The sequence below is a fragment of the Salarias fasciatus genome, chromosome 1 (genome assembly GCF_902148845.1).
Source record: "Salarias fasciatus chromosome 1, fSalaFa1.1, whole genome shotgun sequence".
Lineage (NCBI taxonomy): Eukaryota > Metazoa > Chordata > Actinopteri > Blenniiformes > Blenniidae > Salarias > Salarias fasciatus.
In genome coordinates, this window is record NC_043745.1 from 17,045,082 (window position 1) to 17,057,946 (window position 12,865).

Here is a 12,865-nt window from a genome sequence, read left to right on the forward strand (position 1 = left end):
AGCTAAATGTGTGTTTCTCATTGTGAATTCTTAGGTGGAGCTGGAAGCTGGTCTACTGTCCTTCACTGTCCACTCTGAAGGTCATGTGACTGAACTCAGCATGTGGGTGGGGCTTAGCTACTGTGACGGAGACTGGAAACAGTTATCATTGGCGAAACGCGGCTCCCTTGTCTCTGCTGCGGTTGACGACTGGGCAGAAGAAGCGAGGGGAGCGGGAGGAGCGGCGATGCTGAGGGTTGATTCATCGTTATATTTGGGGGGCGTGCCAGGAGAGCTCGCACATTCAGCTCTGGACAGCCGGAGCCACAAACATGGTGAGATATACAGTATGTAAACACAGCGTTTTTATTTTTCCCATTAAAAACATCAGATGTTCAACCCAAATAAAATGCTTTATTTGTGAATATGTTGCTAAATTTACAGGTTGCCTCTTAATTCATGGTTTCCAGCACACACTTGTTTTTTCTATTATTCACTTGCTTTTTTGAATAACAGAATGTGTAACCTCAGCCAACAAGTCTTATGGTATTTACTGACATTAAATAAAGATTTTTGATCCAAGCGAAGTTCAGTCAGCAATAAATGACTTTGATATGTGGGTAGAAATAGCTTAAATGTTGCAAAGAACATGTTTTTAATGACAACATGTGTTTTTCTGTCCCTCTTTTTTTGTTGTTACCTCTCACAGGTCTAGGAGGTTGTATAAAAGGGCTCATAATACGAAGATATGAAGGAAAAACTCCTGTCAGTCAAAGTGTAAATCTGTCTGTGGCGTCACGCCGTGCCGTTAGAGTCTACTTGGATGGCTGTCCCACCAGTGAGAGCCGCTTCAACTGCAGAGGAAATGATTCAGTGTTGGTGTACACTGGGAAAATGAATCAAGCCACCGACTATAGTCTCCAGCCTTTCACTGGTAACAGTATACAAAACACGACACACAACAAGAACAAACTGTGGGTAATAAACAAAATGCAGTAAGACTTTTTATTTTCTGTTGCAACATCACTTATTGATACAAGCCTCCTGTAACAGGCCCTGAAAAATAGTTCCCACTAAATAAGTTCACGAAACATTTAATCTTAACAAGGTACAGACTTTTAAGATACGAATTATCCAAATAATATCAGAAGATCTTTAGACCTTTCATAGAGAAAGTTTACTCATCTTGTCATCTCAAGTTTTCCTTCTTGATTGGTGCAAAAACCCACAGATGAACAGTAAATGGCAACAATGTCTGCCATCCAGGAGTAAAAGTACGCTTTTTTACTTTTTTCAAAAAATTGCAAGAGCACAAAATACTTATGAAAATATGCAGACTAAAGAGTGCAGGAATCATTTGGATAAAAAAACAAAACAAAAAAAACAAGCATTTGCCAGCAATAATCTTTCAAAAAATGTTTTGGTAAATCACATTTTATATTGCAATCAGCTTCTAAGATGTCTTGTTGTCCATGTTAGGTTTTAAGAAGAGCAGTTTTGTGTTTGACTTTGGAGTTATTGGAAAATCAGCAGTTTGTTAGTGAATACAAGCTAATGTTTGCAGAAACGGAGATATTTGGCTTCTGGGTGAACTTTCAGGATGAAGCTTAAATGCACTAAAACCATACAGTATATATTTACGGGTGAACTTCTCTAAACTTCTCAAAACTTTCAAATGCACAAATATGAAGGTTAAATGGCCTAATTTTCATTTCATGAACAGCAGTGCTCCTGCTCATATCATAAGGGAACAAATGGGATACCTGGAATGGAGTGGCCTGCACTTTCTCTACTGCCCAGTCCTTTGGAAAACCTCGTAACTCTGTACTCCAGAACCTTAATGACCTTTGGGCCACCCTTCAAGAAGAGTGGGATGCCGTACCTCCACAGAAAATCAGTCCTTTTGTGAACAGGATGAGACATTATTTTCAAGACATAATTTATGCATGTCACTGTTGCATGACCATTTTCCGTAAATTTCACGTGGAAGCCAAATATTCCTGACTTTTTGTGAGCAGTGTATGCTTTTTATTGTGCTGATGTTTCACATACAGATTATTCAATGTGAGAAATCTGTCCTTCCCATGGTCTTACTCCAAACCCACTTCTCCTTTGTGTCAAAAAAACGCCTTTTAAGAGTACCTGTACAGGTTTGTCGCCTTGTCAGCAGGAGGGTGGGCCACAGGACCTTGGCAGAGAGGACGCAGTCGAGGCATCGGTACGTTTTTTTTTCACGGGATGCATTTTGAAATCACCATTTCACTTCCGAAATGTATCATTCCGCAATCGTTTATTGAAAGATGACTTCAATTTACTCCCTTTGACTTTTTTTCTGTGCCTTTTCTCTTCGATCTTAAGACATTTTGTATGTAAAATCACTAATATCTTGTACAGTACGTGAGACTTATCTGAAGCCAGTGATATAATGTTCCTGACGGTATGAGAGATTGATAAAGCCTCAATAAAGGGCATCACAGTAAAAGGCTGTTAACCCAGAATGGCCTGTGTGGTCCCTTGTGTAATATAAAGCTGCTCGTTAGTAGTGAACGATTCACTGTTAGGTCTCTGTGCACCATGCTTTGACCACAGAGAGGAATGGAGGAAACAGAGAGAGAGGGGGGAAATGCTAAAAACATTAAGAACTGAAGGGGAAAAGGAAGAGGATGGAGGACACTAAGATATGTAGGAGGAGAGCCAAATCATAAATTTAAGCAAAAGATGGACAGCAAAAAGGGAAGGGATGTGAGAGAATAAAAAAAAAAAAAACATTAAAAATAAAATTAAATAAATTAATGAAGAAAAGTGAAAGTTTGAAGAGGAAAGTGATTTTCATCACAAAACCCAAAGCACAACTTGAATGTGTGAGCTTGAAGACACGGGAATAATACAAAGCACATAACATTTAAAAACGTGTTTTTGATTTGAATGTTGTCGATAAATTACATTTGCTGCAGAAGAATATTACCTGTACCTGTAATCTCCTCTTTTCAAGCAGTTTAAGAGTTGACAGCACTTTTGCTGTTAGGCCCGGTCTTGAATAAGTAAAGCTAGGAATAGATGTGAAGGTAGATGAAAGGGATGACTGGAGACGGCGAATATCGAGACAGAGGAGGAAGAAAGTGATGAGATGGACCATCCTGGGCTGCTGAAGGTGTCAGAGAGAGAAATAAGGAGAGTGCTACAGAGAAGGAGGGAGGCTGATTGCTGTGAAATATAGCCCAGAATGAATGGCTGGCTGTATTAAATCAGTGCTGAAAAAGTTACTACTCTCATAAATACTATTTATGCTAATGGTGAGGTATGATTTACTGGGCCTATTAAAACACAGCAAGATGGTGAATGCTTTTTGTTTAATCCCGTGTGTTTCAGACCTGTTGTTTTGCTTATTTCAACGTATATTTTTCTGTTCAGCTTGAATTGTATACTTTGTAATGACCTTTACTCATCCTGATCTTCCTGGTATGATTTACAATTTTAATGTGTTTTGTTTGTTTGTCTTGGATTTTTTTTTTTCTGTTAGTTTTTGATTCTCATTTAGTATGAATAACTGTCTTGTGTAATTATTGTTGTGACTGTCTCCGTCTCTCTTGGTGTAGGGCCCACATCTGTCTCTCCTCCTACCAGAGTGCAGAGCTTGGATGGCTTCAGTGCCGTGGTGAGCTGGGTTCCACCCGACACTGACTTCAGAGGCCTGATTGACAGATATGAGCTGAAGGCCTACAATATTGATCGCCCAGAAGCCTCACCTATCAAAGCTACATACTTGGCTAATGGAAATTTTACAGGTAAAACAGATACACTACCTTTTGTTGAAGTATTTTCCCAGAACAAAGTCACGCTCCTACAAAATTACACAATGAGGCCACCTGGATTTAATTTGAGTTTTGTTGCTGTTGATTTAATAAAATGAGAAATTTGTGGGGGTTTCTGCACATTTTTCCAACATAACTTAAGCTTTCAATATCTGAATTCTTTAATAATCTTGCATGTATTTGACAATAAATAGAAAATCACATTGTGAATGTGTGGCATGATTGTGAAGCTTGTCTGTGATTGGTGGTCTTACTGTTGAAATCTGGGTTCCACCAGGATGACAAGTCTATGCGAAGAACATTGTATTTCTCTGATTTTCTTCTGATTTTATTAACTGGTGAAAATGTATGGTTATTCAAAGTATGCATGCGGTCCTTTCCAGTGGCAACAGGCTAGGAGTGCACACATAGGGTAAATGGTAAACATATGGTAAGCAAAACTTGCCTTGTTCCTTTCTAATTGCTTTTGCAATCTTCACATGACGTACAAATTCATGGCCGCAATGCAAAGTGCTCACCCACCATTGAAAGTGATTGATAATCTTCGTGTCTGAGGACACTTTGACACATGTACCACCAACCGCCAAGTTGGAAGACGACCTGCTCTACATATTCATCCTTGCATACCTCACATTTAAGTCCTTTTGGACTGCTTTGCATCACTTTTCGCGACTTACAGTTTCAGATCGGTTGCCTTCCTTTGATCGTTTGACCTCATATTTCAAATTTAACTTATTTATTTTTGTTTTACCTGCGCCATCATCTTGCGGGGGGCATTTTAGCCCTTAGAAAAACTCATTGGCATGCCTCTTTCCACTCACTTTCCTCATGTCTTTTACTCGACCACACAGCGTCCCAGGCAAACCCTGTTAATGTCTCCTTGGCAAGTCCCCAGCTTCAGGAGACTGTCTCCATGTGGAGCGAGACACTCAGGACTACCCCAATGATGTCATACCCTGGCATCGCTCCTTTTTTTTCCTCTCTCTCCCACTGTTGCTCACTTTCCGATCTTTCCTCACTTCATCTTTTATGATGATGATGATGATGTCTGCGTCCGCTGCTGCTATTCGTCCCTCCTCTCATCCGCTCTGCCATGTCTCTAGGCAAATATGAAGATGAGCTCTCTGTCTCCGTCTTTCTCGGTGTCTCTCTCATTGCTCGCCATTCCCTCCCCCGCCTTTCGCCAGACATAGAGTCCACTGTGATAAGGCTTCCTCTTAATTTATGATGGCCCCGACACCTGACTGCAGAATTACACCGATGGCTAAAAAACACAGAAAGCAAATGAGGGTGTAATGGCTGCGGAGTGGGGCCCTGGCCCCTAATTGAATTAAAAGACATGGGTAGAGAGAAAGAAAGAGACAAGTGGAGGGTGATTGGACGCAGAAGGTGGGGAGAGTTGGAGGGCGGGGAGTGATGTAAAAGAGTACGAAAAGGAGTGGAGAGGGCCAAGACAGTGAGGACAAAAAAACATCTGAGTGAGACGACTGTAGCTTTACAATTAGAAGAGACTCTCTTTGTTTGCCAAACACAGTAAGTTTGCTTAGCAACAGTGGCTCCCAGAGACAAGCGAGGCATTTAAATGACACCGTTAAAGCATATTGATATGAACTTCAGAGCCACGTGAAGCACGCGCTAAAAGGACACTCAGCCAACTGAGTGAGGTTTGGCACAGAGAAGTGTCAAAAGAGTGATTCAGGTCTCAAAGCAATGCTCACCTGCACACATATATAATGCAAATAGACATTCTGACAGCTGAGTTTGCAAAATCCATTGAGTATCTTCTGGTGAAGTAACTTTTACTGATATAGTGCATTTTTACCACTCTCTGCACTTTATATGATCAGCCGCATTCTCCCGTTGACTCATACAATTATTTACACTCTTAGACACCAGTAGTGACAGGTGCCATTGTAAGATGCTGCCACACCATTGAGAGACATTGAAGTTATGTATCTTGCCCAAGGACACTTCCACAGGGGGAGTGGAGGGTCAGACCCCAACCTTTCAAGCGGAAGAAGACTTGATCTTCCAGCCGAGTCACAGCCACCTCTACTTGTTTTGAATGACACTCCCTCTATCTTTACGTCATTCATGTCATATCTCGTCCTCTCCAGGTCTACTATGGGGCCTCACTCCATCGACTCGCTACGTTGTAACCGTGAGTGTCTGTACTCCTGTTGGCTGCACTGAGAGTCTTCACGATGACCACAGTGACAATGATACTTTGAGATCGACTCTCACAACCCCGGTGGAAGGTAAGAACCCTGCATACACGTCCAGTCACCTGAGAGCAGGACTTTCTCTTGTCTCCGTCGTGTCTTTATCACTCAGCAGTCACAATAATTTAAGACTGATTGTGCATCTAGAAGCTCCTTCAGCACACTTGAATCCTCTCATCCCATGTCTCAAGTAAGATGTTTAGCTTTTAAGAGGACAAAAAAGAGGAATAGCAACACTTGAAAGTCAGGCACACTGGAATTGGATGAAGAAAAGAAAATAATACAAGTGTGATGATTGGATAGAGAAACAGAATATCCCACAGCACTAATGAGTGCGAGACAGAACACTTCAGGTTTCTTATGTGGAAATTGCTGAAGAGAAAATGTGGGAGGTAGATTTTTCTTCATGTTATGTGCTACATTAATCTGTGTTTGACTAACTGGCCTTGTTGGGAAGGTAATGTGACGGCAGGGGTCACTACAGAGACGGCACAAATCAATCTGAAGTAAAAGAGTTAAAAAAAAAAAAAAAAAACGGATTACTATATTGATTCTTTCTGAGTGCAGGGTTTCGGCACTGAAATATGTTAGGGAGATCGGACATGTTATTTTTCAGACAAATACAGTCAGAGTGTCTTCAAGAATAATCTGAACAACGTGTGAAACTGAATCACTTTCTCATCTCTGACACATAATGATTATAAGCTCTATAAAAATGATATTACACACATACTCATATTCATATTTCCATACTTCATTCCTCAGCTCAGTCATAAATTGATATATTACATTGCAGTTTTCTATTGTTATTAGTAAGTTATCAAAAGTTATCAAAACCTATTATTTAACCAAAGCTTATACTTCTATTTGTCAATAAATTGTTAAAAAATATTCTGTATGTTTAGATGTGTTACTTCCCTCTATTGACTTATGCGAACATTTATATTTGAATGCAATTTCAGCTCCGGATGCCGTTCCTCCTCCTGCTGCAGTCTCAGCACCCACAGCGCTCCACCTTACCTGGGAACCTCCCTCAAGGTACAGTACAGCGTGTAGTTTCACATATCATACTTTTCCTATCACTTATAACTCTACTTGAGGTAAAGAAGACGTGTGGAGAGATGGATGAACACAGTGCCGTTACATATAAATGAGTGCCTAGTTCTGTCTATCATGTCCTGTTTTACCTTGAATAAACATGCACCAATTTATTTCAAATACTTAACATCATAATATCACCCTCTTTTTTTGTCTTTTTTTTTTTTGTTCCAATAATAGGCCCAATGGAGACATTACAGAGTACCTCCTCTATCACAACAACCAAATGGTCTACAGAGGGAAAGACAGACAACACAACATCACTGGTAAAAAAAAAAAAACCCTGTGTGAGTGTGTGTGAGTGTGTGTGCGTGCGTCTGCGCGCGGCTGCAGCGTGCTGTAGCTGTTGCCGGGGACGGATGGGGCCTCGGTGTAAAGTGGAGGGAGACGAGTGAAGAAAAGCAAAATGGAGTGGAGGATTAGCATTTGAAAGAGGGAAGAGTGTCTCAGTCCTTACCAGGGGAATAGCACTTTGAAAAAGAAGGCTAAACACACACATGAAAATGAAGCGGCGTAGAAACAAAGGCGGCGAAACATTAGCGCACAGGCATACACACAATTTGCTTTGAAACCTCTCATGGAAAAGACCTAAAGAAGGTATGAAACACATGTCACACCGCTGAGACTCGAGCGGTGCACCACGATGCAAATGGATACACACACACACACACACACACACCACGGGGATACACACACTTTCACAGCACAAAAATGTACACAGGAGAATCATCCTATGTAGAATTTTCTGTCAGCCGAGTACTATAGATTATCATTTTGACTTAGCACGCACACTCATACGATTAGAAAACATCAGAATGTTCAAGAGTGTACGAGTGTGTCTTTGTACGTTAATGAAGGCATGAGAGCACATATCATCCATGCTGGGTTAATAATGCAGAGTGTCTGATGTTCACAGTGATTGGAAGGATTATGGACACAGTAATTATACAGTATGTGCAAGAATAGATTGTGTTTCAGAGACTGAGATTGCAACAGTGGGACAGATGGAGAAAAGTTTTGATACAAAGATTGGAGGCAAAACAACTGTCAAGGTAGAAAAATGAGCGGAGAGACGAGTCGCCAGCGAAACAGCTTAAACTGAAACTCAGTCAAAACATGTTATATGGTAAACAGAGGATTCACAGGCTTGTGTAGATCAAGTGTTCAGGGACATTTTTACGCAAAAATACAAAAAAAAATAAAGCCAAAATAACACCCTGTAAGTAGATGATGCTATTTTTGAGAACTTTTGTCTCAGCTGTCAGTGAAGTTGTTTGTATTCATCTTGCTCATCTCTGTCTCTTGTTTATTTTGTTTCAGGTCTGGGTGTTTACAGCACTCATGTCTTTGTGCTGAGTGCATGTACTGTCGCGGGCTGCACCAACAGCTCACAAACCACAATGCTGACCTCTCAGCTTCGTCCTGGACCTCTACAGGCGCCGACTCTTACCCTGCTGGACTCCCGGACCATTTTTGTAGAGTAAGTTCCGCCTGACAGGTATGCATTAAAACATGGACTGTGGAAACATCTCACCAACACATAATGTTTCCAGGTCAGTGTAGCAGAGGGACAGAGTGTTACTCAAACTCATGATATTATTAGAACTCACAAGCCTGTTTTTTTTTTTTTTTTTTTCATTTTATTTGTGCTCTCGCATAAATACAATTCATTGTTTTCACAAAATTGATAATGATGGGTCGCTAACAGCACCGATTCAACCTGTATTCTACCTTTTTTTTCATCTGTACTTAACAAATTCCTTCTGCTAAGCGCAAACTGGAGCGAGTCAGTGACCTTCTGGTTGTGTTTACTATACAGAATATTCCTCTGCGTTGACCTTTAACCCTCATCATGTTCTTGTGCAGTGTTTCCTGTTTTTGTGTTCATCTATATGTGCTGAAGTCAGGCTCCGTGAAAGTGTCACTTACATTGGGATTCACTGCAGGGAGACACAGCTCTGCACGCACACAGACACACCCACACACACACACTCAAACATGGCCCTGCAGGTGAGAGAGGGAGGGAGGAGAGGAGGGTGATGTGAAAGGTTGCAATATGATCTTATATGCTGAGGATGGCATAAGATCCTAAATACTGTTGAGCTCCTCGGTGTGATGCAGAATTTGCTCTGACCTATCAAAGCATGGACTCCTCAGACCTCCTGTTGGGATATTTGGCCTTTGAACCCTATGAACTGTGAGTTGGGGCCTCAGGGTGTCCATTGTATTTCAGCTCGTATCACGGGCGTGAGGTGGAAGTAACTTAAGATTCTTAATGATTTGGATTTGAGTATTTCGGAGACCAATGACCAAACTGTTCGTCCCTCGAACAAATTACTCTGCTCATAGAGTATACTACCACCAGTTCTCCTTATTGAATGCTTTCAGAAATGCACAGCTCAGTTTAGCTCAGGGACTCCGATCAGACTGTGGGGCACAGCAGCAGATACAGCGAGGTCCAGTCCTCTGTTTATCAGTATAGCAGCATCTATGACATTAGCTCCTGCGTCTGACTGAACCTCCTGACCTTTGCTCTCTGTCAAGGAATCTGGGATTGTTCCTGCTTTGTGACTTTTGGAGGCATTACCTTTGTTTACAAACAATAACATAAATGTTTTTTAGAGATCCTACTAATATGGGCTGGGCTTCTGTCATTCTTTCCTCTCACATCTTTTACTGTCACTTTCACTTTTTGTAAAAAGTCACAACCACCGTATAGATTTCTAACAACATAGTGTTCAACTTATCTCTGTGGTTTTAATGACGTGGCTGAGCAGTGTGGATGCTTCTGCATGTGTAATGAGACAGGGTGATCTCTCCCGAGTTTATTTTTCACCTTGAAATTGCGTTGAATGTAAACATTAATTGAATGGAGAGATATATCATTTTGAGGGTTCTCCAACATCTGTAAAAAACTGACTGCATGAAAAACAGATTCTATGATTTAATACTGCACTATTCAGTGTTATGTTGTCTGTAGAGCAGGGAAACCGCTATCTTGAGCTTTTTAAACCTTTTTGAACAAAGTATCCACCAGGTGTGGGAAGTGGCCGAGTATTGCCTTGTTAGCACATTGGTAATAGGAAGAGGTTGAGAGATCATACCTGGTCAATACCGCTCTATTGTGTCGGTGAGAAAAGCTGAGAGGAGAAAGGGGAAGAGAGAAAGAGAGAAGCAGAGAAACTATGAAATATGTGAGGACAAACAAATACACTGGTCGAGAGAGAAAAGGAGAGGAAGAAGTTATTGGTTATAAAGTCAAAATCTGTGAGTGAAAAGTCTTGAAGAATTGAGAGAGAGACCGTGAGGAAGGTTGGGTGGGATAAAAGCAACACAAAACTGAGCTGATTTAGTGTTTTCATTGACCTCACACATTTAGGACTTAGATATAGCTGTAAAATGATGTCTTAACAATATTTTAAAACTCCTCTTTTTTTTTTTATTAAACACAATCACACAACCCATAACCTAAATCATAACTCTTGTACATAACATTTGTCTGTTTCAGTGTCCTTTTGTTTCTGCTTCAGTGTTTAGTCCATCCGGAACAACAGTATGGTTCTTTTAACAATCACTTCTCAGTTGCATCACAAGCATTAAACATTTGTTCAATTCCTTTCCAGTATCTATACTGGTTTCATAACTACCAGAAAACTGTACCTAACAATTAATTCACACATATAATGTATTTGAGGTTTGACTCTCAACATTTAACACACTGTATAGGAAAAGCAGTACTGAACCCAACAGATCAGGTAATTACAATCCCACCAAAATATATCATTTAATCTTTTAGCACACTGTATTTTTGCAATAAATGTGAACAATAATATATTTAAAATAGTACAAAAATACCATATTTACACATGTGTTTAAGTGATCAGGGTCCCAGCATCACAAATACTACTGATTTAATATTACAGAGTATGTTTTTTTTGTTTTTTTTTTTTGTTTTTTTTTATATAAGTGCATCAAGCTAAAGAAGGGTAAAGTCAGAGCATGGCATCTGTCACGCTTTAAAAAGACGCGGTGCACGCATTCACCCACATTACTGAGCTGCAAGCGGTCTCTATTCATTCATTCAAATAACTTGAAAAAAACATGCACAAAACACATCCCACTGTGTTATCGCGCTACAAGACACTTAAGTTTCTATTGTGATTCTGTGTGATTTCCAGAGTGAACTGACCTGGAAAACACAGGAAAAGTGTTCATAAAAGCGAAGACACGAACTGTCTGCATTTTTTCCCAAAGCTCCTCTGAGGAGGCGGCTCGAGGCCCTCACCTAGAGGAACCTGGTTGGAACAACACCAGCATACACTGGCTCTGCTCTTCATCTTTTAAATAAGCAGGGTCCAGATCCCAACAAATGTCAAATTAATTACAGTGAATGATGATACAGTGATTTGATATAAACATAAAATAAATGAGAAAATATATGCATAAATGTAATCACACATTTTGAGTGCATAACTGTTATTGTGTTACAGAGATACTGTTCTGACCTGTTCAAGATCAATCTGGGTTGCGTTTGGGTCAACATTAGTTCAATGGCCTTCTTGTATGACTGGGATTCTGGGATGAAGCGTCTCAGCCTGCTTCACCTGAAACGAGTGGTTTTAAATTTAGCATGCTGAGAAAGCTCCTGGCTGTTTCACTCAGATTTAAGAACAGACTTTTAAAACCAATAGTTTTCTAAAACCATTACCACAGTGAATTATGACAGAGATTATTACAACTCCCCTTTGATTTAGTTTTTCAAAAGTGGACATACATCACACTGCCAATCGACAGCATATAAATCTTATAATAAATGTGATAGATTAGCCACAGTGGCTAATTGTGTGCTAACACACACTCATCACTCATTCAAAAACTGGCTTTTAATGGGAGGAACCAAGAATGGAATCCATCACTTTTTAAAATGGCCTCCCTCTGCTACCATGCCAGGAGGGTTGAGCTGCTCCCTGGGACTTTTGAAAAGATTATTTATTAAAAAAAAATTATAATAATGTTGCTGTTTTTTTGCCCCTCTTTTTCTGTATGACATATCTACTCCATGTATTCTCCATTCTACAAACAAGATTCTCCATCAGTTGAGATAAAAATTGGACCACGGTCAGTCAAAACACATGGACATTACTTTTTCAAAAACAGAATTAGTTCAGCACAGTATTTAAATTATGGGGGAGGAAAATGACCCTGCCCTTACTAGAATATATTTCATGTTTAATTTTTTCATGACTGCACAATGTTTCACTTCAATTTTTACAAAAGACAAACACCTCACCAGTAAAAATGCCCAAACCATTGTGTCGATTAGAGGCAATAAAAGCTCAGCATCTTCTAAATCTGAGTACAATGAAGCACAGCACCAAATAAATCAACAAAGTGGTTTCCGAATATTTTGGCTTTAATATACTCCTCATATATTCTCTTCCTTTTTATGTCTTCACTTCACTCTTTCTCTCTTTATGAGTATCTTTCTTCATGATGTGGAGTTCAGGTGATTCTGTGTCTAAATGCTGTGTGTGGTCCTCTCCCTCTCTCTGCTGGGGATGACCTTCCTGTTCTAAATATAGAAGAGGGGACACGTCTACCTGACAAAGGCACTTGTGTATACTCTGTGTGTGTGTGTGTGTGTGTGTGTGTGTGTGTGTGTGTGTGTGTGTGTGTGTGTGTGTGTGTGTGTGTGTGTGTGTGTGTGTGTGTGTGTGTGTGTGTGTGTGTGTGTGTGTCTCTGTGTGTGTGTGT

The 12,865-nt window shown here is 40.2% G+C and overlaps 1 protein-coding gene across 1 annotated transcript in view; it reads left to right on the forward strand.

The window, feature by feature from the left end:
- ush2a (Usher syndrome 2A (autosomal recessive, mild)) overlaps window positions 1–12,865 on the forward strand; it is a 202,181-nt gene that overhangs the window by 74,912 nt on the left and 114,404 nt on the right. Inside the window, exons 34-41 of the mRNA XM_030094333.1 lie at window positions 35–314; window positions 689–913; window positions 2,117–2,197; window positions 3,576–3,764; window positions 5,909–6,049; window positions 6,976–7,051; window positions 7,292–7,377; window positions 8,432–8,591. Of these exons, the coding sequence (XP_029950193.1) occupies window positions 35–314; window positions 689–913; window positions 2,117–2,197; window positions 3,576–3,764; window positions 5,909–6,049; window positions 6,976–7,051; window positions 7,292–7,377; window positions 8,432–8,591 (1,238 nt within the window). The remainder of the gene's footprint in view (window positions 1–34; window positions 315–688; window positions 914–2,116; window positions 2,198–3,575; window positions 3,765–5,908; window positions 6,050–6,975; window positions 7,052–7,291; window positions 7,378–8,431; window positions 8,592–12,865) is intronic.